General features: G+C 39.2%; 1 protein-coding gene across 1 annotated transcript; it reads left to right on the forward strand.

The window, feature by feature from the left end:
- The first annotated feature begins 1,981 nt into the window (after positions 1–1,981).
- On the forward strand, positions 1,982–25,898 carry LOC149013933 (Transducin/WD40 repeat-like superfamily protein). The gene is made up of 10 exons (XM_089157824.1): positions 1,982–2,569; positions 2,665–2,770; positions 3,799–3,859; positions 3,985–4,280; positions 7,500–7,639; positions 9,507–9,581; positions 12,681–12,771; positions 14,380–14,583; positions 22,740–22,784; positions 23,631–25,898. Exons 1-10 carry the CDS (start codon positions 2,333–2,335, stop codon positions 23,714–23,716), a joined length of 1,341 nt encoding a protein of 446 aa, XP_089013950.1. The 5' UTR covers positions 1,982–2,332; the 3' UTR covers positions 23,717–25,898.
- Positions 25,899–26,363: the final 465 nt, after the last annotated feature.

Raw genomic sequence — 26,363 nt, forward strand, 5'->3', positions numbered from 1 at the left:
TATTAGATTCAATTATTAATTGAGTCGGAATGTTTTAATTTTAGGAATTTGTAAGATTCAATTCCTAATTGAGTTCTAATTCTTAAGATAATTAGCTATCACATGTCACAATTCTAGATAGAAATTTCAGGGGCCAGAATTGTATAGGATGTGAACCCGTGTCCATCGTATTATTGTGTTTTTCTGTGTATCATATTATTATATATTATATAATTTATCTTCCCTGATGTCAGTAGGTACTCTGGCTATGGATTTAGCCATCACCTTTAGTTGTTCATGTTCATTGGAGGACCATGTTGCCGCTTGCAGAAGAGTGCCCTTTATGTGCAGCAGCTTAGGGAAATCAACCTCAAAACATTGCTTACACTCAAGCAGCTCAAGCGGTATGCCCTAGCATCCACATCAGGATACCTAGTTACTTTTGCAAGGGGAACAGTATCATGGCAAACTAAGCTGCAAAACTATGTGGCTTTGTCATCCATTGAAGTAGAGTACATCGCTGTTGTTGTTGAAACAATTCACTTAATAACTCGATTTGAAGAAGAAAAAAATATGTCGTTCACTGTGACAACCAAAGTGCAAATTATATAAGTAAGAATCCGAGTTTCCATTATAAATCTAAACACATCCGTGTAAGGTATTATTGGATACGAGATGTACTGTAACAGAAACATATTCATACTGACATAAATGAAGCAGATATGATGATACGAGATGACGACTGTAGAAGCATGAGAGACATGAGTTATCCCTCCTTATGAGTCGGATGGGGAGTTTCTTGTAGGTCCTCCTCACAATAAGACACACCAAATGCAACTATTTCACATCCCTCTTTGTTGACAAAATAACAAAACACATGTTAAAGGAAATTAAAGGATAGAGTTTTATTCTCTCATTATCTCTTTATTAATTGTTGAATGACAAATGCAATTAATGAGAGAGATTTGATTTATCTCTTAATCGCTCTCCTCCCCATTTATAAATAGATGGGGGTTTGCCTGAGCAAAAGTCAAGTGAGCAAGAGAACCACGAGATAATTCATTAGTACAAAGTTTTGAGAGCTGAGTGAAGTGTGTCTGCGTTGGAGTAGTGGGTTTGAAACTTTTTAAGGGTTGAGAGTGTGAGTTGACAGAGGTGTCCAGGGATATACAATTTTTAATATAGGATTGTGTTTGTTTATAAACCCAAACACTATATAAGTGTTGAATTTATAATTTCTCATAGTGAAAAAGTCTCATTAAGCCCGTGGTTATAGGCAAAGCCGAACCACGTATATTGTTGTGTCTGTGTTTCTTTTGCGATCAAACACTATTCACCAAGATATATATATATATATATATATATATTTTTTTTGTATTTTTTTTCTCAATATTTTAGATAGGTGGAAAAAATGTAATCCTTTTTTTCGTATTTTTCACAACAATGGGCAGTATACAGTGACACTTTTCCCTCTATCATACTGCCTTCGTTTGTTCAAAGATCTCTTCGCGTTATTCTTGGTGACTTCTGTAAGGCTGCGTTTGTTTGCAAAGGTGGGGTGGGAAAAAAAAACATGTGGGTCCCATGTGTAGTGGGGTGAGGGAGAAGGAAAGGAAAGGAAAGGGTTTTGTGGAAAAGTGATTGGGGTGGGTCCCACTTTTTACTTTTCCCAACTTTCTCACAAAGTCCCACAAAATATGTGGGATTTTAAAATGACATGGGGTGGGAAAGTTGGACTTCCACATCCGCAGACAAGTTTCCTTGAATCAAGGAAACTTGTCTCCCACTTTCCCACCTCATGCAACCAAACAATATACCATATTCGGATTTAAAGGAAAAGTAATAAATTTACACGTTTTTCAAGAATTTTTCCACCCCTTTTTTCCCATCCCATCTTTATTCCAGCAAACAAACGCAGCCTTAAGGTTGGGCCGGGACCCCGAGCCCGAGCCTTGAATTTAAATACCTTCCCGTAAAACTGGGTACCCGAGGTACCCTTATTTGGTCCCGGCTCTCTGGGCCCCAATCGGATGCACAATCCGCAGAGAAGCCCTAAAACAGTTATTGCCTGGCGCCAAGACCGAACCCATTAGGGCAGCCTCGATTTGAACCCAGTTCCATTTAGTATCCTGATTCCCGCGTGGAATTGCGAGGACGGAGAGGCGAGGACCGCCATAATTGCCACCTGTTCGATCTTCTCGATTTCATTTGAGTTTCGATGATAAACCAACGGAGCGGTATTTTCGTAGATGGTAAGAGCCGAAGCTTCTCAAGATCTGCGTGATTCCGTTTGAAGCCTAGTACTCGGCTTAGTCATTACTGTTTGGTTGATTAATCCACAAAGGCGCAAAAGATGGAGCCTCATTCAAATGGTTCTTCGACATTTCAAGGGTTTTCAGTGCTTCCGATCTCGATACTTTCGATTTTTGTCGGAGGTATAATCGTTTTTCTTATGTTTAGTGATTACTTTCGCAAGAAAAGATCCGAAGTTCAAACTATTGCGCAACCTGAAGCTAACACAATCAAGAAGCCTCCGCAGCCAATCTCGAAGAAGTCACAATCGAAATCTCACTCGCACGCATCCGAAAAGGTTAGTTGTTGCCGTCAGGTTATAGAATTCTAGGTTATATTGTATACTGATTTTACTGGTCCTACCTAAAGGTGAAATTCCTGCAACATTTGTAGGATCAAACGAAACGGCACCATCCTTTGGATATAAATACTCTGAAAGGTCATGGGGATGCAGTCACGGCTCTGTGTTTCTCATCCGACGGTCGGAATCTGGCAACAGGTTAGAATTAAATCTTAGTTATCTATATTAATTTTACTTCTGCTTTTTATTTTCTTCGTCTAGGTTTTGTCGTGTTGACGGTGTTATTGAACTTGTAAGCTATGAATATTTATTGCACAGATGAAGACGTTTGCTGTTATAATCTTAATGCATCGTTCGAGTTGAGTTACATTCCGTAGTTGCAACAATGTTGTACTCGCATAGTTAAGGATTTCGCTTTTCCAATAAGTTTATTTCTTAAAATGAAAGTACAAACCACAACCTTACATGGAAAAAAAATGAAATAGCAAAATGAAACAGAATTTCTCTTGAAAACTACGAATCTCTCGTTGCACGAGGCTCCAATCACTGGAAGGATGGATACTTGTATGAACTATCTGCATGTGAAATTCCAGGAATGATTTTGGTGACTACCTCTCCAAACAATACATTGTGGGCTTATTTTCAGCCATCCATTTGTTTAATTCCCCCCCTCCCTTTCTTAGTGGTCATCTAGACCTCTATTTTGGCATATTTCCAAGTCTGTTACAGATCTAACTCGACATATGACTATATGAGCAGCGGACCTTGGGCTTTAACTGTTCACAGAAATTAGTTCCCTCTTTATCTCCCACATGGCATATGTGGCGTATATCATAAACCATTATTGTGTCTTATTTTGTAATGTTGACCCTAAATATATCTTATAGCCCTATAATATCACTGTCTTCGGGAAGGCAAATAAGTGCCTAGAATGGTCAGATGCCGTTTGTCTACCGACTTTAAGTACTTATTGTGGCATCCCAAAAAAGTTGTGTGTTCATATTACAGCACACAAAAAATATTAGTTTCGTTGTAGTGTGGATGTCTGCATCTATTTTAAAATAGTTATGTATTAGGTAGAGGCTATTATGGTGTGTTGCATTTTTTTGCTTCATGCTTCAGCTGACCTCTGTCAGCTTTCGCTCAAGGTTGCTCAAGTATGATCCTGACGTTCATTCAGAGTCTCATATTTTCAAACAGCCTTTGACATTTATTGTCTCTTACAGTTTGTGCAGATGGAGTTCTCCGGGTCTTTAAATTGGATGATGCTTCCAGTAAAAGCTTCAAGTATGGCTACTCTGGACACTCTGTGCTGCCCATTATTCCAATTTAATTACTGATTGCCTGCGCCCACATATTGGCATGTAATATATCTCCTGCTTCATGATTGTGTCCTCTCGACTCCTTTTCAGGTTTTTGAGAATTAACTTGCCTGCTGGAAATCATCCAACAGCAGTTGCCTTTTCTGAAGGGGCATCAGCTATAGTTGTGGCTACGCAGGCTCTTTCTGGTTCTTCTTTATACATGTATGGAGAAGCAAATGCAAGAACTGATAAAGAAAGTAAGCAACAGCCAAAGCTTCCCCTCCCTGAAATCAAATGGGAACACCACAAAGTCCATGACAAAAGGGCGATCCTGACTCTGGCTAGAACAACTGCAACTTATGGCACTGCTGATGGGAGTACAGTAATTGCCTCATGTTCTGAAGGTATGGATTGTTCATCTTTTTGAGTATCGCTTAGCCTTGTTGATGCAGTTCCAGCACCATTGAAGACTTGCTGTTCTTAGGAAACAACCTAGGGTTGGGCCTTCGGTTGTCTGGGTTCCCCTTTAAATCGGTCAACTTAATGGGCCTAAAACGTGAGTACATGAGTTGCAAAATTTCTAATCCACTTAGGGGTAGGGCTAATATTTTTATTTGTTTTAAAGACATTTAGATCTTTTTATTAGGTGGCTGCCACACTCCCCATGTGTAAGTGGATGAGTTGTGCTTTGTTTTGAAGTTCTTTTAAGGTTGTCACTAGGTTTTATGAGTTTGTTTAGGAATAAGTTGGTTTTCGGTTAATAATTCATTTTCAGTGTGGACTTATTTTCCTATTTTATTTTAAAAGTGCAATGTTTCCATTTAATCGCCATCCCAGAAAAGTAAAGGAAGTTAACAGTGAATAAAATTGTGACTGAGAGTTGGAGAGTAAGAGGTTTGGAACCTCTGCTTCCTGTTTGAGACTGCTGAGCAGGTTCTTATCGGCTACCAATCAGGTCTGGGATCTAGGCAGGAGGAGCCTCAACAAGTTCTGTCCATCTTGCCCTAACAGCTGCTGGGCAGTATTTCTTGATTCTCTAAGCTGGTTTGGGACCTTGGCAGTGAGTCACCATTCCAAAGTCAAGGGATCTTTCTGCTACCACTGCTCTCATTAATTTTTTTTCTCAGTTTGAAGGAAAACCTCCACTAAACCTGCACTTCATTTTCCCATGCTGCTGTCCAACTAGAAAGCCTACTTCCCTCCATTAAAAGGTAATGAAACTTTAAGGACAGCTTCCCCTTGACAACACGAAAAATTCAATTGGAATTTCACAGCGTTTTAGCTATGCAATCCCATTAAACCATCACAATCCCTTAAACCTGCAACTGTTTGGTCATTAAGGTTTTAACTATCAGAATTTTTGTCTCCTTTCGAGGAAGCCTTTCCCCTATTAGATCCTTGATCCTAGTTGTAGCCCCTAACCCTCCCTCTAGTCCCTTTGGCTTTGGTTGCTAAATTGTCTCAACTAACCCTAGATTTTAGGAAACATCAGAATTGGGCTTACATCAGTCCTTCACCTAGACCTGCTCGCTATACCCTTAAGGCCCCTTTTCCGCCTGACCTTGTAGACCCTAAATAGCTCCTCCTCTTCTAGGGAACCGAAACCTTGTTTTTGGTTCTGGTTTACCAAGTTCCTATTAGCACTGGCCCTAGGTTGATCCCTTCAATCCAACGCTACATCACTTCTGAGAGCTGTTCAGCTTCCTGATCTCTTCCATGGAATTCTTCATCCTCCCCCAATCTGCCTTACTCGATTCCTTGAAGATCTGTTCAAGTTTTGAAGATTTCTTTCAAATTCAAGGTTCAAGATTCAATCGTTATTCAAGATTACTATAAAAAAGACAGCTGCTAAAGTGAATCCAAATCAAGAAGTGAGTCATTTACGTCCAAAACCTCTAAACAATCAGCCGAATTCATCTCAAACATCTCATGGCATTAACATCAAAATTTCCTAAAACCTTCACATCTAACCAACCATCTCAACCTAGTTTCCCCACTATCAGGGAAACCTTCCTAAGATCCATATCTCCCAAAAATCCAACCAACCAACTAACCAACCATCCAATATCAAGATAGCTTCATTGATAGCCTTCTTTGCACTCACTTGACCTATCTCCACCATCAAACCGAAAATCTTACCAGTCCTAACCCTGGTTAGGGCTAAAAACCCTACTTTGACCTACCCAAGCTAACCAGTTCATTCCAGATTCTAGATGGTCTCCTTGTTGATCTCCTACCAATCTAGGACTACATCAGATGGTGCAATGTAAATTTTCCACACCTACGTATCATGCATTTCGTTGGACCAATGATATTTTGATGAAGGTGGAAATAATCGTTCCTTACTTTGCTGGACAGATGGACCCCAGGTCTATCCTTTAATTGTCTAGATTCTGTAGAGGAATATTTTGAGTGGTACAACTTGTCAAAGGTGCAGAAACTTAGATTTGTTTACTTGCAAGTTAACATTGTCTGGCCATGATAAAGAATTGCAGAAAATCTATGAAGAGAGACTCAGGATTAGAAGACATAAGCCCTAGGACGTGGGAAGAGATGATGCACGAGTGGAAGAACAAGTACCTACCAGAACATATCCAAAGAAAGCTTGCCCTTCAGCATCCATCAATGAAGTTTGGTTTGTAAGTTGCAGGCTATTAGTAGTTTGACATTACTAATGTTAGGTCAAGTTTGCACCATTAGAGGATGAAACATAGGAAATAGTTAAAACAAGAGAAGCCTGCCACTGTTGGTTAGCTGGCAAAGGGAATCTAATTTCTGTAAACAAGTTTGGTTTGGATTGCGAAGATGAAGAGGAAATGTGATGCAGAGTTAAAATCAGGTTGCTTGCGGACTAGAAGATTTTCATTTGCCTCAAGAACTAGATATAGATATGAAGGTAAAATTGAAGATTTCAAAAAACTTGCAATGACAGTGAAGAGACAATACTTGAAATCTTTAAGATGGACTTCCAACTATCCAAGGGTGCTGATGTGGAGAATTGCCTTACAAAGGTTGACACTTGTTTAAAGCAGAATTACCACCAGAGGTCATGAATCAGGAAGAGTTCGAGTATACTCTGCATGAAGCTGTCTCCACCCTAATGCTATTCTTACTGTTGGATAATCTATCAGTTTGTGATTCCACTCTTCACTACTTTGAAGTGAAATTCCAGGGTTGAATTATTAATTCCTAATGTCCTTACTCACTGGAGGGTTGTTTGGGAATGGTCAAAACTGTTACATGTTGTTCCCCTTGTTATTGCAAAACTCAACCATATCTTTAGGTCTTCTTTGGTTTTTTCCTTTTGACATTTCTGCCAGACAGTTTCTTAAATTAGTAAATGAGCATATCCCTGGGACTTACTATTGCCCTCTCCTCCTGTGTCTTCTTTACTGCATGTTTCTTCCATCATCAACTACAACTTCACTAAGGGCCTGACATGGTTTGGGCAGAGAAATTTGGCCATAAATTGAAATTGGGAACACTTGATTTGCAGCCAGAATCTCCCATTAGGCTGGGAATGAATATGTTAATTAAACTGGAGGAATGTGTAGAACTACTAATTGTGGGGCTTTAAATGTCTGTTTCATATGCCCTCGTTTGATCCTTTTGTTATTTTTTAGGTACTGATATAATACTTTGGAATGGGAAAAGTGGGAAGATCTTAGGGAATGTTGACACAAATCAACTCAAAAACCACATGGCTGCTATTTCTCCAAATGGACGTTTTATTGCTGCTGCAGCATTTACTGCTGATGTGAAGGTGAGGCACCCCACAATATTTGTATGAGTAAATACATAATTTCATGTTCCATCATGCAATTTTTTTCTCTCTTTTCTTTGGCACTAGTTGCTTTTTCTATTTAAGTTCAAAGAAAGAGGGGGGGGGGGGGAGCAGGCTATATTGCAAAGAACAACCAAAAAAATCTGTTCCTTGGGTAACCAAAATAGGGGAATGGGGAAACAACTAGAGTCTATAGGAGACATTGTAGATGGCTTTCCAAACCGAGTTGAGAAAACCTGGTGTTGGAGATCCATCTCCTGAGGTTGCACTTCCACCATAAGTGATATAAAACAGCCCCAAGCACCAATTGGCCAGTAAATTTGCAAACAAAGGAACCAAATGAGGTTCTTAAGATACAAACCCAACTCAAGTAAAACCATAGGAATGATAGCAAGGCCAAATGGAACTAACGGCTTTCCTCTAGATGGAGTGGGAGAAGGGGCAAGCAAAAAAGAGGTGGTTTGTAATTTGTATCTTCTAAACCATTGCAGTAGAGGATACAATTAAGGTTACTCGGGATGTGATAGTAAATGAGGAAGGCCTGGATAGGGAGGTAGTAGTTGGCTTGGCAGGGGATATGAGCTTTGAACCACATCAGGGGGTACCAAGGGATAGTAGGACGAGTGGAGCAGGAATGTCTCCAGGCTGAAGAGGAAGAGAGAATGCCTGAAGAAATGGGTAACCAAATGTTCCAATGAGGAGAAGACTAGTGGGCAGAGAAGAGGGGGAAAGGGAGGGCGGACTTTACCTCTGTGAGACCTTTAGAGGTGTGGGGTGGGGGTAACCCATAACCCATTGGAGATGAAATGAAAGCAAGGAGTTTGGCAGACATGGGAATGCAGGAGGCATAGACCAGACAGGGGCCTAGGAGATTGTAGAGGAACCTAGAAGGATGCCAATGGTCAAACTAGAAAGAAGTAGAAGAGTCATCAGAAATGATGGTGGAGGTGGCAGAGAGAGAGATAGTGGAAGGTCTGAGAAGCTTTTAGACCCAAGAAGGATCCAAAGGGAGGGTGGTTGTCCAAATGGAGTCCATTTCTAGGATATGAGAACAATCCAATTCACCCATATGGATCTTGCTCGGAGGAGATTTCCAGATGAGCTTGGCTAGCAACATTGTTGTCCTGAATTCTACAAGTACCTCGAAGACATACCAAAGACCAATTGATTGGACAGAGGAAATGAGATGATTCTTTACCCTTCAAGAGGAAGAGCAAAAGAAGGCTCCCATAGACCTATGGTGGCTTTTGGGAGGGAGAAAATGCCGCACCAATAGAGATAGAAGGGTTGGAGGACTGATTCGATGGGAACGATTCTGCCAGCGATGGCAGCTTGGCCTTTTGGAGTTGAAGTCTCTTGTGGATGAGATCAGTCATAGGGGCACAATGGTGGTTGGTGAGTCTACCAAGGATGCGTGCAAGACCAAGGTAGACCATGGTGAGGGAGCTAAGAGAGAACCCCTGAGCTGGGGAAGTTCTCCTTAACTGAGTGAAAGACAACAGCCAGGGAAATATGGGAGTTTTTCTAAGTTAGATCATCTGAAGGCAAGCTGCGTGGAGGGATGGTTTTCCAGTTTGTTTTAGATATTTATGCCATTGCACATATATTTAAATGGCGAGTTCTTGTGGATACCTTATTTCAATTCTTAATATTGTATATGCCCAGGCAATTGTTGCTGAGCTGATACGTCTGCTGATATTGTTGCTTAATTACATGATCTGGAATATTATATGCAACAAATTTTGAGATTCCCCTCCTGTATTTAACTTTGTGTGTCGATACATTGGAATATGGACCTTGTGCAATATAGTTAAATATACCATTCTTTTGTGGTTCATGTTTGCAGGTGTGGGAGATTGTTTATTCCAAGGATGGTTCTGTGAAAGGACTTTCAAGTGTTATGCAACTCAAAGGGCATAAGGTCAAGTGTTTCATTTATCATTACTTGTATTCACCTTGTATATTTTCTTATGTAACTTCCATTTTTTTATCTCCATAAATGTCTCTAAATTAGGATCTGCATATATTATTTACTGTCTTGAGAATGGTTGCAAACTTTTCATCGTACTGTCTCCCTCTGTTTGTCAGTAACAGCCTCTCTATCTCTAATGTATTATTTACTTGTGCCCTTTCTGGTTGCCATGAGCCCACAAGAATAAAAATGGCAAACCTTGTGCAGAAGGCTTCTGCATAAGCAGAGTCCCCGGGGGGGGGGGGGGGGAGCAAATTTCCCTGCGGAGCCTACAATTTTAGCTGAGAGGCTGTTTAGATGCCTTGACCTCAGGCTACAACTTTGGCACACCGATATTTTGACGCCCACAAGAATAAATAATTCATAGACAGGAGAATCAATGTGATGCAGTTAAGATTCTCCAAATGGGTCAGTTGGGCCTTAGAATACTTTATTGTCCCATGGGTGGATTCTATAGACCTTAGACTTTTTGTTTTTGGGTTTCATTGGTGTAATGGGCCTAAATTATGAGTCCATAAAGTGGGGGCATTGCTAGTAACTTAGTACAAGTGATTAGTTTTAGGAACAATTAGTTCTTGCTCAAGTCTTATTTTGGAGTTATTCCGATAGGAATTCTAAATTTACTGATGACATGAAGTAATCATTGTTCTAATTTAAGTCGCAGCTTGTGTTTTGATCTAAATTTCATGTTAGTCAATGTGGCTATACATGTGCAATTGCTCAGTTGAGCCCATGAATTGATATATTGAATTTTGAGTTTTGTTTATTGCTATTGGTAAAGATGAAATGGCACATCATGGCTGTGTGACCTTCTTCACACCCCTCCCTCCCAAGGTTCTATTTTCTTATGCAATTTCTTGCAAGGTCAAGTGGTCTTCTTGCTTTTATTTTTTGTTTTTGTTTTTGAAAACCCTAATTTACTGAAACCCATCCACGATTAGAATACATCCTAAACCAATCCAAAGCCTCCATATTCTACCCCTTATCTGATCCAGCATACACCTCGTCCTTTCATTCGAGACCATAAGAACAACCCCCCCTTCTTGAATCGTTGACCTCATCAAGAACCCAACCCTTAGAATTCCTTTTCAGCCCCAATTCATCATCAGTTCACCTCTAAACTGCATCCAAAGCAACCTTACACAAACCCCGTACTTGATCCCCTTTCCATCCCCAGATCCTCATACTAAACCTGAGAATTGCTCTCCTCCTGGACATTCAAATCCCTAATATTGCTCAAAGCCCTAGTGTTCAAGAAACATCATTTTGACTGTCAAAACTGACTGAAATTTTGATCAGCGTATCCTTAATCCCTTCCTTATGCTCAATCCTAAACAGCCTGCCCAAACCCTAAAAGAGAGACCTCACATCAAAGCCTTGATCATTTAATCCCACCAAAATTCTGAATATCATCACTTGAAGTGAGACATCCTAACCATTCTAACCCACAGGCAATCTTTAAATGCTTCAGGTTCACTTTTCAAAGGCACAATTTTGATCTACCCATTCCCAATTGTTTTGATCCATAAAAGATCTTGGTTCTTGGCCTTTGATTGAATTTTTTCAACTAAAGCCAAATCAGAGTGGTCAACTGGCTATTTTGTCATTTGGGTAAAGTAATTCAGTGAAAAGATCAAAGTTTAAGAGGGACTTAAAAAGAAAAGGGTTTACTGGTATTTAAATTGGGTAGGGACAAATGTGAATCATAAATAACGGCTTTTGAGTAATATTGGAATATAGTCTTGATCATAAATAAGAAGATTTGTCTTCTTTACCTTACACCATGAACAGTGGTATGTTCTTCATGCTTCAACCTAAGACTTGTGGGGTTAAGTTCTTCATCTCTAGTCCTTCCAAATAGGACAACCATATGGTTGGAGCAAGAAGCAACAGAGGAACTTGAGTGGACTGAACTCAGGTCTGAGCTGTAAGCCTTAAATCAGGTCTGGTTCTTGGTTGGTTTCTCACTGTAGAGATACTTCCATCACCAAATTTACAGGATGCCTTATCGAAGGATTTGTGAACAATGCACCAAATAAACTCACTAATAGTCTAAAAGCACCATCAAAAGTTAAAATTCGATGAAGACATCAGGTTAGACAAGCACACTTGAAACAAAACTCAACTTCATTAGAATTTTTTTTTTGGTATTCCTCAATGGGTTCTCACATATATAGGAAAAAGGAAAACTCCTAATTGAATCCTAAAGCAAAGCCAAATTTGAAAGCGACTTTAAAAATCATTCTCTTAATGCTATTATTGTTATCCACTGTCTATAAAATAATTCAAATTACCTAAGCAAAACCCCAAATTTATACCTAATCTCTTTCTAGGCCAAAACTAGATTTGGAACTGGTTTATCTAATTCTGGACCTCCAAACATGTTTAAGTTGGTCAAATTACTTAAGTTAAACCCCAAATTTTATACCTATCATCCTTTTAGGACAAAACTAGATTTGGAACCTGTTTACCTCATTCCGGACCTCCAAAGAGGTTTATGTTGGTCTAAAAAAGCATTACCACATCTCGCTCATTTCTTTCTATGTCTGGTCAAGGATAATTCTGTTAGCTTGCAGCCTTCAGCACAGACGTGCTGTGCTGTCTATTGAAGTAGTTATTTTGAAATAGTACTGAACTGATGAATCACATTTTGTTTCCAACACTGAGTTAATATGTCAGTGTAAGAATTACATGATAGTCAAGGCCTTGATGCTCAATGTGACCGTTGCCTTATGTATCAAGGTGGCCAGATCTTGAACAATGAATGAATAATGTCTGGAATTTGGGCCTGCATATGTGTAATATAGTGCTTACCTTGGTTGTCTTGCACACCTTGTCTAATTGTGAATATCTATTTTTTTGAGGTGCTTTTTACAGTCATGTTTATGATCTCTGAAGTTATCTAACCCTTTTCTAGGAAACATCTACTTACATCCATCCCTCCTTTTCTTCAAGACAAAAAAAGACCCTTTGAAAGATTTTTGTCATGCTAGTCTTTCGAATCTGAACCTACATGCTGTATTCATTTATTTTTGACTGGATGATCAGAGTGCAGTAACGTGGCTATGCTTTGCTCCAAATTCGGAACAAATCATCACAGCATCTAAGGACGGGTCAATAAGAATATGGAATATCAATGGTATGCTCTATTTTGATATTTTTCATGTTACCTCGTTGTTCATTCTGGTGTTTTTAATCTTGTCTAAGTCTTACCATTATTTACTCTTTCATTTCATTTGTGAAACACGTCCCTCTTATTTGTCACCTTTATTCTATACCTGGCTGTTAAGTGCAGAAATATCAACTTAGATCAATCAATCAATACAGTAAAAGAACAAAACAATGGAGAATCTTTTTTTATCAATTGCTTTTTCTGTATGCATTTGAAAGAAGTACATAAAAAGAAAGGAAAGAAGAAACAGATACAGAAGAGAAGGGGGGGGGGAGATAGTACAAGCTATCTTAGCCATGGTATCTCACTGCTGCCACACTTCACATCTTCATCAGTAGCTCTTTACTCTTCATCACCTGGTTTTATGTGGTCTGCATTAAGTTGCAAGTAATTTTTTGTAAGAGTTTAGTGGGTTTGGATTAGGACTCTGTTTGAAATCTATTTTAGTCTCATAATCAGTTTAAGTTACCTAATAGGCAAGTATTGAACATGGATTTTATGTAAATGGAAGCCTTTTGCTACTCTCTTTGTTTTTCTTGTTCAAGTTTTGCCTTGTATTTGCTAAGGCTGGTGAGATTGGTGTCTGGTTGAATCAAACACCTTGCAGCACAAAGCGCCAACTGGATCATTGGAAGGATTTAGTGTTTGATCTGATTGACAACTTGTGGTGGGAAGCCAAGGTGGGTCCTGGGTTCTCTAAAATTGTTCACCACTAAAAGTTTGATATCAAGTTCTTGGTGCTTTGTTTTCCATGGTCATCATCTTCCAAGTAAGTTTGAAGCTCCAAACCTTAGCCTTTCTTCTTCTAATCCTTTAAGATGCTATACCGGTGCACCCCCTCCATCTCTGATAGATCATTTTAGTCATCAAAACCTGCCCAAATTTGGATTGATTTTAAGAAGATGCCAAACCAGTGCACCCCCTCCATCTCTGATAGATCATTCTAGTCATCAAAACCTGCCCAAATTTGGATTGATTTCCTACATCCTTTGGGAAACTTGATTTTGGTTATAGTCCTATCTGACCATCCTAACCATCCTTCTTCGTTGAGACTGAAAACCCAAACCTTATACCTTCTGCTGATTCTGGGTAGCTATTCTAAATCTATTAAAGCTTCAATTAACCTTCAATGATAGACCCTACAATCAAACCTAAGCTAACCTACCCTCAATCCTAGGTCCTACCAGACCCTAACTCTTAAGTTTCATCTAGCCAAATGTACATAGCAGATCCTGGAGTTTGGCTTTTAGATGGTCTTCTATCAATTTTGAACTCCATTACTTGGTTGCATATAAGCAATTCCACAATTTGCCTGATGGGATGTAATGGGAAAAGAAACTTTGAAATAGAGGTTTGGTTTAAACATGATTCTAAATGTGGCAAGAAACTTTACTCCAATGTTCTTTGCATGTTTTTGTCACTGTGGATTTTCTATTGTGAGGCCGTGAGCAATATTGTTATTGTGCTTGAATGATCATGTAATGTTTCTATAATTACCTCACTTTTATTGTGCTGATTTCTTTTAATCTACTTGCTACTTTTGTTGTGCTCATTTATTTTAATCTACTTGTGAAGTTCGGTATCATCTTGACGAGGACCCAAAGACTTTAAAAGTCCTCCCGATACCACTTCTTGATTCAAAGGGCTCTGCTTTGCACTATGATCGTCTCTGTCTTTCACCCAATGGAAGGATATTGGCAGCCACACATGGTTCAACATTGCAGTGGTTGTGTGCAGAAACTGGGAAGGTGTTGGATACAGCTGATAAAGCACATGAAGGTATGCTTATGTTTTGCTTTGCTCGTCTCATAGTACACTGAAAGGCAGTTATGTTTCTCATCATGTGACCGTATAGTTCTGAATGTTCTCCCACAATATACTAACCCATTTCTGACACCATACATCCACATATAACCGCTTATTCCCTGCTGTTGTTTCTTTTGGGACATAAATAGTTTTTTCCTACAATTGGACCATTAATACCTGGACTTGTGGTAGGATCAGTTTTCTATATTTATGAATGGCAACCACGATCAGGTTTACTTTTTAACAGTTTGTTGGTCTCGTAGACCAGGTGAGCCTCTTATTAGTATCCATACTCAACAAAGTTTCCACATGCTGTAATGTATATTCATGGTGCATTTGCCTGTATTATGATTTTTGTTGCTCTTTCATGGTATTTAATCCTTGTTGTATGTGCTGGCTGTGTCTGTTAGTGTATTCAGGAGATCCCATGTAAACACCCCCACCCCGGCCCCCACCCCCCACCCCCAACAACAACAACAACAACAAAGAAAGAAAAAAACCCTAGTCTTCATGTGGTTTATGTAGCTCGACCAGGCATTTGGAATTCCTGATCCCTTTTTTGCAACTGAAATTTTAAAGATGGAAAATTCAGTATTTGGGGAACACTGATGTAATTTGAAAGGCTGTAACAGTGTTCTTTGAGATGTATTTCAGGTTAAAAGTTATAACATAGTTGAAATGTAATTCTTGATACCTGAAAAAGAAGGGAGAACAACTGATTTGAACAACGATGAAAAGTGTAAATGGCTGAAACAATCCAAATTGTTGGTTTGCTTTTTGGTTATTCTAGGAGTAGAAGCTGGCAGTACACATGATATAGGACTGAGAGGTATTTGCATATAGGGCTTCTAGTGCCCATCAAATCCTTTTCAACAATCTGGCTGGAGCCTCCTTGTGAATCCCTTTGTAACCTCAAAACCAGGATGCTAGAATCTCTTAATCTGAGAATCTTGAGGAACCGGCAGCTTCTGGTTTTATGTAACGAATGACAGATGCTTTACTGGTGGTGGGTAGGTTAGTAGTGGGCAAACCGACGATTCTGTGACAATGTTTGAAAGGGCCCCAGATTGAACTGTTGGTGTCAAACAAGTGGATCAGCTGGCGGTCAAACTTTTGGACCACTAGATTTCTGCACCATAACATGGAGTTGGTTTTAAATCATTTCCTTATTTTTGTGCATTATTAGAGTGAAGGTCTTCCCTCCCTAATATTTATCTGATGCAGATTGACGGTTTGAGGATTTGGGTTGGATCGTTAGGGAAGCCCGATTTTAATAGCCACTGTGGTAATACACCAAAAATAAAAAATAAAAAAAATCAAGTAGCTAGTGGTAACTAAGGAGCAATGAGACTTTGGTTTACTATTTATTGGCCAAGGAAAAATCTTGGGAGTGATTCTAAAATATGGACACCGGAGAATAAATTAGGAAGAAAAGGTTGGTTAATTGAAAACAAAATTGACGCAACAAACAATCATTTCAGAAGGGGAAATAGTGGATTGTGTCAATGTTGAGACACAAAATAGGGCAGTAGGACCAGTTTGGTTCCAGATTACCGATCTTACACAAATAAACTTGGACAGGCTCTGAAATCCAATGGTAACCCTTTGTTACGTAAGCTATTTAATTCATCTTTTAAAGCAGTACATCAGCATTCTTGAGAACGGTGCAGAGATTCAAACAAGGTCTGAGTTTATCAATTGGTGGAAATTCGACTGGACAAAAGACGTAGGATCAAGATCAACTTGAAGAGGGGAGTTGTTCCCTGAAATAATGAGTTAAGCTGAGTTGCACGAGAGTGACTCCAGCACAGTCAAGCAGACCTAAAAGTATCACCAGTATGATGACCTCGAAGAAATATCAGAAATAATTTCGGTTGAAGAAGATGTAAAGAGAGCTGAGGGGTCTAGCGAGAAGAATGGAGAAGGGTCTGTGATACTGGGAGAAGAAGATTAAAAATGAGAGGGTACGGAGAAGGGAGTTTGAGCTTGAGGCAAATGGCTAAAATATCTTCTGCTTTATATAATTATCAATCAAATAAAAAATTATTCTATGTATCAATCCTTACATCTCCCACAACCGGTGGGGTGACAGCAAGTTTTGGTATGTTAGGAGAACCCTCCGCAACTTTTTGGGCACAAACCCAAAAAGAACCCGTCTTTTTGGTCCAACTAGGGTTGGGGATTTGGGGTTAGCTTGTTTATTTATTATTTTATTTATTGATTTCAGTCCTTTTATTTGGCTTGGGTTACCTACTTAGGGGTGGAGTCAGGATTTGAACTGCAAGTTGTTATTTTCAGTTTTGTAGTCTAATTAGGAGTCATGGTACATCTCTTTATATATTTGCTTGTATTTCAACAATAAATAGAGTTGATTGAATGGAATTCCGAATTTTCTCTTTGGGAGTGAGGCCGTAAATAATGTCCAAAATGGTCAATTGGGCTTTGAAATACTTAATTTTGGCCCATGGGTGGGTTCTATATACATTAAGCATCCAATTTTTGGGTTTATTGATGTAATGGGCCTAATTAATAAGCCCATAAAGTGGGGGCAATGCCAATACACGGTATTAGTAGTTAATTCAATATTTCGAGTCGGTGTGTGAGTTAGATTAGGATACTTAATAACTACATAATATTTTATCTTGAGTTTATTTACTTTATTGAGTCGTTTGGAGTGATTGAGAGCCCTTTAACGAGTTAAATTAGGAATTTTAGGGCTTTGATTACTTGAGTCTGGAGATTTAAAAAAATCTAGAGATGTCAAATCTATGGATTTCAAATTTATGGAGTCATGGTTCATAAAATTAACTGTTTGGTTAGCCTGAATCTTTAGAATGAAATCTATAGATTCATCCTGAAAAAACATCTATGGACTATGGAGTCATGGTTCAAATGTTTAGCGCTTTTATAGTAGAGGTGAAATCTTTGAGTTTCACCTCATTCCCATAAATCTATGTATTCATGTTTTTAGTGTAAAAAGGTGAATCCCTAGATTTCATGAATCCAGGGATTCACACTACCGAACGGGTATAAATCTCTCATTTGTGAACTCAAATATTTCAAATCTCTGGATTCATGTAACCAAACAGGCCCTGAAAAGGTTTGTATATATGTAATGCATCCCCCACCAATTAGGTGATGAGTTGCGGCATTGAATTTTGAGTTTTGTTGACTGCTGCTAGTGAGTTACAATACATAGCATCCCCCCCTTTCTCTTTTATGCATCTCTTCTCCTTGTAACTTTAATTTCTTACAAGATCAAATCTTTAACAAATCAACCTATGTGAAGTTGAATCATCCTCATCCTGAAATTCTTCAAATGTTCTAAACCCCCAACCATAAATCCCCCCAACCTCTTCTTTCTATTTTCGTACTTCCCAAGAAACCCTAGTTTCCAACTTACATCTACAGCAATTTGAGCATTGGAATGGTCCCAGACTTTGGAATCATCCCCATATATCGTTGCCTAAGTTGTCTCTAAATTAAATCCCCTTCCAATAGCCTTTCATCCCATATTTTAGGAACCTGCCCCATCCATTTATACACCCCATTAATCTAAACCTTTCCAGAAGTATCCAAACACCATAGCCTGTGTTCTTATGTATCCCAATCAACTACCCCAAAATCTTAAAACCCAAGACCTTTACTTCTTGAGTTGAGATAAGAAGTAGAGATCTTAAAGTTGGCCTCTAGTTCAACCTCTTCAATTTAGGGTTACATTAGAGTGTGGTTGTGTGATATCTTTCCCCGTCTCCCTTGCAAATATCCCTTCCCTTGGCCCACCACTATTCTGTAATTTGAAGTTTTTGTTGGTTTTATCTGGTATAAATAGGAAGGAATTTAGAAGACGAATATTAAAATCTTCATATGGTCTTTTATTGACCTAGAAAAAACTTATGATAGGCTTTAGAGCATTAATTTGGCAGGTACTAGAGAAAGAAATGTTGCACATAAATATGAGGACATAGATAAGGATATGTACGACGGTTCAGTAATAAGTGTAAGAACACCCCGGGGGGGGGGGGGAACAAGGTGGTTAATTCATGATTGCAGGTGGGTTACATTGAGGATCAGCTTTAAGCCCATATTTATTTGCACTTATAATGGATGATTTAACCAAAGACTTTCAAGATGAGGTTCCCAGTTTATACTTTTTGTTGATGATATCGTTTTGAATCTTTTGATAGATAGGGATCAATTCCAAGTTAGAATCATGGACAACAACTTCGGAATCAAAAGGCTTTAAACTAAGTACTACGAAGACGGAATATCTAGTGTGTAACTTTGGTTGTCATTGAAGGAATGATGAGGTGGTGAAACTTGATGAGGAAGAGATACCACAAAGCGATCATTTTTGGTATCTTGGTTCAATCATAAATAAAAAAGGTGATATAGAGGAGGATATTTCCCAAAGAATTAAAATAGGGTGGATGAATTGGAGAGGTGTGGCTGGGGTCTTGTGTGATCGATGTATGCCCTCAAAGCTCAAAGAAAGTTCTATAGGACCATTGTATGACTAGCTATGATGTCTAGGTTCTTGTGTGATCAATGTTGGGCTGTTAAAGAGCATCATATAGATTTGAGTGTGGCACAAATGAGATTATGAGAATGCTAAGATGGATGAGTGGCAAAACTACGAAGGATAAGATAAGGGATGATCATATTGGAGTTGTTTTTGGAGTATCTTTGGTAAATGATGAGTTACGACAAAGTCGATTGAGGTGGCATGACCACGTTCACCGGAGGCCTTTAAATGCCCCTATATGAAGAAGCAATTTAATCCAGATTGAGGTAGAAGAACTAGGGGCAGACTTAAGATAACCTTAAGAGAAGTAGTGAGAAAGGCTTATGGTGCTGGTGTTTTCTAGTATGGCCTCAAACAGAGCTGATTGGAAGGCAAGATGATGTATCCCACACTTTAGGGTTTCTTTATTTGGTTAATTTGCCATAAAACCGGGTTACTCTAGGATCATCTCCTTGTGAACCAACAATCAAGGACCAACAATTGTGGTTGGGGATTAAGTGGGATGGCTTTTGGAAAAGAAAAGGGAAAGCTAAAAGTTGACAACTTGGGAGGGGTTTGTAATTTGGTCATGGGAAGGGTTTAGGGTAAGTTAGGGTTTCAAGAAATCTAGTTGGGAATGGACTTGGTGCCAATTAATGGTTGTGGGATATCCAAGGGTACCCTAGGTAGGTTGTGGGGGAAGGGAAATCGAAATAGGTTATGGCAATGGGAATGGAAAGGTTAGGGTTTTAACAAACCCGAATGGGATGATTAGGGTAGTGGATATGGGACCTATAGGGAAGATGATGGCCTAGCAGTTGGGTATACGGACAATTGGATGAAGGTGTGGGTGGTGCCAACTATTGGTTGTGGGATATCCAAGGGACCCTAGGTAGGTTCTGGGGAAGGGAAATCAAACTAGGATGTTGTGGCAATGGGAATGGAAAGGTTAGGGTTTTAACAAACCTAAATGAGATGATTAGGGTAATGGATATGGGACCTAAAGGGAAGATGAGGGCCTAGCAGTTGGGTATACGGACAATCGGATGGAGGTGTGTGCTGCAGTTAAGGTTCTTGATTGATCTCGCAAGAATCTTGAATCTTTCTTTCTTTTCTTTTTTCTTCCCCTCCCATCCTTTCTTTCTTTCTTTCTTTTTGAATTCTTTTGTTTCTAATGCTGCCGCAAGATCAAGAAAAGTGGAAAGAAAACTGGAGGGAGGAGGGGAGAGGGCTGGGGAAGGACTATGATGATAGGGAAGGGGTTCTAGGAACGCCACAGGTTAGGGGAGGGGTTGGGGAGAGTCTGCGATAGGGGGAGGGCTGCTGTAATTCCAGAATTAGGGCTAGAGAGGATGGGAAGGTCTCGCTGTTGGGGGGGGGGGGGGAAGACTTGCGTGAGCTAGGGAAGGGGGGAGGCGGCTGGTTTTTACTTGGAGGGAGACTTGAGCTGCTGTAGTCAAGGTTTAAAGTATCCCACGATACCATACGATACTAGCCGATACGTATCCATATTTAACCCAACCGATACAATACATCTCGATACGTCTCTCTATTGAATTACACTAAAATACATTAGCCAGAGCGATACAATACTCGATACAAGACGATACATCTCTTAAAATCACATGACCGATACGATACTCGATACCGATACTTTAAACCTTGGCTGTAGTTACTTGAGTTAGGTGGCTGCTGAAGCTTGGAGGAGGAGAAACTTGAAACAAATTGCAGAATTAGATTACACTCAGCTGTGGGATTCCTTCTAGGAACCGACGACTCACTCTTCCTTCGATTCTCCGATTTTATTCATTAACTTAAGACTGATTCATTGCTAACTCAATGGGCTATTTATAGCCGTACAACCTAAGCAATTTGACTAAGACTCAAACTGGGGAACCTTATCCATGAAGCATGCCCCTTACAAAAGGACTCAACTAATTAATAACATAAGGACTCTTAAAAGAAACTCTAATTGGACTCTTACACATTGAGGAGGAGTCCTACTTGAAAATTGGATTCTTAACTTAGAGTCTCACATAGACTGGGACTCACAAATTACTAATCCAAATAGAAAATATATATATTTATATACAAACCTGTTTTGAGCCCCATGAGGGCTGGGGAAGGATCAAAATACCCCTGGGGTATTCAGCCAACTCTGGATTGGGCTTTTTGGATCTTGGGTTTTGGGCTCAATTATAGGGGGGCCTAGCCCTGGTTACGTTACAATAATCCATGTAGCCGACCCATTTAGCTGGGACGAAGGCTTATGGGTGGTGATTGTATATGACAACCTCACTCTAAACTGAAATTGGAATTTCTTACCAACTTGCGTATATCTCGTATATCCTACCCAAATTGTGCACAGTGATCCAAATAAAATAAATAACAGATAATTACTGAAGCCCCCCATATTATTGGTTTAATTACTAATTGAACCTATCTCTTTAGGAAATTACTGTTGCCCCCTTCACTTCTAATGGTGATAACTGATAAGCAACAGTTAAGGTTGGATAGGTGATGTTTATTTTGCCCTTTGTTAGAATTAAGAAGCCAAAAGATGATATTTGCCCCTGTTTAGAAAATTCATACGGGATACCAATTTTGGCCTTGTATTCTTTATCATTTTGGATTTCAGTAGTTATTCTAATAAATAAAAATCCTAAATATTCTATTAGGAGAAAGACCCAAATTGGTCCTCTGCCTGAATAGCCAAATAGGTCTGGATTGTTCCAAGGCAGTGCATCTGCATCGTTTTCCAGTTGCACTGGTAGCATTTACCGACTCAAATCACCTGTGCTTATAAGATAGACATCTTCAGTTCAATGTTGCTATTTGTGCAGATTGTATAGCCTGAAAATCTGTTTAGGTGCAATGAGTTTAGCTATCTTGCATGCACGATATGGTGGAACTTTTTGCTGGCTCTGTAGCATGCCTCTAGAAGAGGGAGCTTTAAAGTTCCTCTAAGGCTTTGCTCCATCAAGGAATCAACTGGTCCAATGAATTTCACCAGTTTAGATATGACTTATCAAACTAAGGCTCACCCAAGGAGAAGAAGACTGTAGCAGCAGCTAGTAATTGTCGAAAATTCTGAAGTTTCCTTGCTTGCCCGTGATGGAGTTTATATATATGGCTGGCTTAAGGCGTAATCCTAATTACAAAAGGAAAGCAATAGAAAGTAAAACATAACACTACATCCCTTCTAAATTTGTGGGGAGGTGTGGGCTTTAGTTATATGCTAAAAACATTTATGTCAGTCACATGCAACTTAAATTGAATTATTGGTTCAACTGATTGGGTTTAAATTGAGCATACACTTAATATTGTAACTAGTCCATTTTCACCCTTGGTACCCTAATTAGGCCCTTAAAAGTAGCCTATTACATTGGAAGCCCATGACATCAAGGGCCAACAGAAACATGGCCCAATCATAAGACTTATTCCTTAGAAAAGAAACCATTTGCTTGATGAATCTGCATCTCATGATCCAATGTTTCACAACTCCATGGAACTCTATGTGCCCAGCCTTATGACACTTGAAATGTCATGCGACGATATGTCTTTTAGTTAATGTATTTTTTCTACTAATTTGTATTAATTCTTTGAATTCTTTTGCTTCATGCAGGTGATATTACAGGCATTGCTTGGGCACCTCGGGATATCCCAATGGGTAATTATGTTCCTTCACCCTTAGAAAAGTCATCTGTAAATTTCTTGAATCTTCCTGATATTTAGATCCATTAGCTGATCCAATTGACTCAGCACGAAAAATTCATTAAGTATGATTTTTATAATTCATCGCTGATAGGATCTAGTTGTAAAGGATGCTAAGCATAGGTTCTGTCCTGGCATGGGCTTATCCTTCCCTAGGCCTATTTACCATATCCATTTGATTAGACTTTGCAAGGTGGGACATCTTTTGAGGTTGACCTGGATTTTGTTGACACTAACAATGTCAACTGATGTATTTCCAATTTTTAGAAGGTCTAAAAAATCTATGAGCTATCTGAAACAAAGTTTCAGAAATTTTGAATTAACTGGGTCCGCTAGAAACTGCAAAAAACTGGAGTATATAGCCTCTAAATCCTTCGTCTTCATCCCACTTTCTAAGTGATGTGGCTGAGTCTACTCAAATTTTCCCAGAAGCGGTTCGGAATCCATGAGTCCAAGCTGCATTTTGAATCCTTGATTGAAGTTAATCGCTGGATGAGTAAAAATTTTTAATTACCTAATTAGCTATAGCTTGCTTCTGACCTTCCTGTAGAATGTAACTTTCTGGGCAATTTAACTTTTCCTTGTGTATCACTGTGCTGCCTTGGAAGGATCACGGTGTCAATATATTAATGTCAAACTATATTGGTCCTTTGGTATGCACTTAGCTGAAATCTGGTGTTAGATCCAAGTGCTCTGTCGATTTGCTATTCGACTGAGAACTGCCACTGAGAACTGCCGTATGCTATTTGATTTCTGTGCCATATCTGATTTGGTGACCTCACACCAGCTTGTTCTTTTACAGGGGGTGAACCTGTCACTGTGTTAGCCTCTGCTGGTGCTGACAAGAAAGTGAAGTTTTGGGTGGCTCCATCTGTCCATCCAGCTTAATATCTATGAGTGGATCACAATGAACGATCGACAAAATGGTAACCGTCAATCAGATTCTCATAGAAGTGCTGATAAATATGCTACGTGGATTTTTGGCTTAATCTCAGCAACAGTGCTAACCAGTATTTCATGCTTAAAATGCTGACTTCATGTGGAAGTAAAATAGAGTTCTGTGGGGGCAAGAAAGATAATGAACAGATTTTCTCAACCATGCAATTTCACTGGAGAGTTTCGATTGATTGAACAGCTGAGATATTGTAGATGGTTCTGCTCCAATACCAAATAAAATTTGGAGATGAAAAAAACTTATATCATTCAGAAAATTAACCTGAATTATGTTATTCACCATCTTGTATTGGTTGCACTAATGCTTGTCTTCTTAATTGAACAATCAGCAGTTTATTTATACTTTTCTTGGAACTCCTACAAATAAAGTAGTTTAAGTACCATGTTACTCTTTTAGTGGATTCAAATGAAAAATGGTGGTTGTAAACCTAGGTGATTCAGCTTTCCAACTTTCTTGACTGCACTGAGTGTGCTTGACTGTGATTTTTGGGGAGCCGCTATTTGCTATCAAGTTTCTCCCTTTCATGGAGGGTGGCTGTTATGTTTCAGGGGCAATGGCTTCAACCAGGACCACACCCTTTTCCAAGGGTGGAGTGGGTCATCCTTTTGATAGCTATGAATTTTTCTTTCGGCAGTGCAGATATACTCGTGAAACCATGTTCACTATTGTATTCCTTTACAGCCCCCGTCAACTGGTTCATTGCTCTATCTATGCTATATTATGTTTAGAAAAGAAAAAAATTATTAGAAGGAAGAAGATACAGATGATGCCTTATGTTGCTTTGGATTTTATTTTTCGTTCTTGATGAAGGATATCTGCTGAGATTTAGTAGTTCTTCCTCCACCTCCATCTTGCTAAGGATATCTTTATGTTCAGCACAAGCACCTGCCGCAAGCGCCAAACATGAGGGCACTCTACTGGGGAGAGAAGCTTCTGATTCCAAACTCAGTGTCAAATTGATTATGCCTCCACTGTTGCATGTAAGACTTTTGACCTTTAGCCTATTTTCTTTGTTGTGCACCATTCTGATTACAAAATAGAGTAACTACTTGCTTGACGCCTCTTGCTGAATGGCACATGCATGAACTCGAGTGAACCAAACTGGGTAATCGTAACCCTCAGGGGTGGCTCTGTTAGCAAAAGGCTAATGCTTTCACATGGGAGGTTAGAGTTTGAATTTCTTTGGAGATAGGGGTGAAGTCGTGCCTGTATTAATTAGATAAACCCCGAAATGTAATGGAGATGCGCGTAAACTGACTCGGATGAACATCATCCAAAAGGTAACAATTACTATGTAGATTGAAGGTCAATCGTCCAGAGAAATCTACACCAAACTCATTGTCAGCTTTCATTAAAATAAAGGGGGAAACCCATATTCAGCGACAAGAGAATGGATGGTTTTCGGTGTTTTTGGTCGACAATACCAAGTGCCTTTTGCCAGTTTCTTTGACTATCTCAGACTGTAACCCAGGTTGGTATAAACCTTGAGAGTTTGCAAGCGTTGAAACCCAGGTTGGTATAGACCTTAGAGCTTGCAAGTGTACAAAATGGCTTCATCTCTTTATGTAAACGTACTGGTTATACCTAAATCTCTGCTGAACCTCCCATCTTATATGATGTTTCATTAACTGCCTTGCCCTATTAGGTAAGTGGGGTGGGCACACATCATTTTAGGCATCCCATGTCTCAAATCGTACCTAGCCTTAGTGGGGGCATTTGATAACCTATTAGGAGAAAATTTAAAGATTAGGTGTTCTTATATGGGAGGAGGTTTTGCCTTTTGACTTTCTGGGCGTTCTAAATGACCGTTCACAGATTCACCAGTAGGAGTCAGTTAAAGTAGTTGGATTGCGGTTGAATACTCTATTAACCTGAAATTTCAAACTTGAAAACCCAACCGCTACTTCTTACCGAAAAGAAAACAGAAAACCCTTCCTCTGTCATCTCAATTCTCAACGTCATTAGAAATTAGAGAACAAAATTTTCATTCATTTCCCTTGCACCCCAACTCTTAGTAAAGTTGACACCAAGTGGCATGCCTCTTTTGCTCGATAAACAAAATTATCATGAGATCTTCAATCATAATGACACGATTGCCCTCTTCTTTACTCCTCTATGTCCACCTTACAAAGTCCTCGCAGAGTGGTGTTTAGGGTCATTTGAGTGAGTTTTGTTTTGATACCCATAAGCAAAGCCATCATATTGGCATAAAAAGAATAAAAATTATACATATTGGGGGTTAAATTGAAGTACAAAACTCACTCAAAATCATTCCTATGTTAGAAGATGACAATTTCATCCTCTCTTAGGTTTTTATACAGTTCTCTCATTCCAAATCACTCTCTACGTGCATGTACCCCGACCACACGTTTTGAATGTCAAACATTTTGCTACACTTTTATTTTCATTCAATATGGAGTTTGAATGGGACTCGAAGATATGGAAGAAATTACAAGTTTTGGGTACTAGTGGGGAGTAATTATGAGATCAATGTGATGGCTAGACAGCACCGTTAATGAGGGAAAACTTTCTCATCCTTCAAATATCATATTTAAAATACTGACCATCAATTCAAGGCAT

The sequence above is a fragment of the Hakea prostrata genome, chromosome 6 (genome assembly GCF_041222555.1).
Source record: "Hakea prostrata isolate BN-2017 chromosome 6, UWA_Hpros_2, whole genome shotgun sequence".
In the NCBI taxonomy this organism is placed as follows: domain Eukaryota; kingdom Viridiplantae; phylum Streptophyta; class Magnoliopsida; order Proteales; family Proteaceae; genus Hakea; species Hakea prostrata.

What these genes read in the sequence shown, in the direction of transcription:
- LOC149013933 (XM_089157824.1), top strand. Translation starts at nt 2,333, where the DNA reads ATGGAGCCTCATTCAAATGGTTCTTCGACATTTCAAGGGTTTTCAGTG. An exon ending in CGGTCGGAATCTGGCAACAG is followed by an intron (nt 2,771 to 3,798) that starts GTTAGAATTAAA and finishes TGTCTCTTACAG; the next exon opens with TTTGTGCAGATGGAGTTCTC. An exon ending in GCTTCCAGTAAAAGCTTCAA is followed by an intron (nt 3,860 to 3,984) that starts GTATGGCTACTC and finishes ACTCCTTTTCAG; the next exon opens with GTTTTTGAGAATTAACTTGC.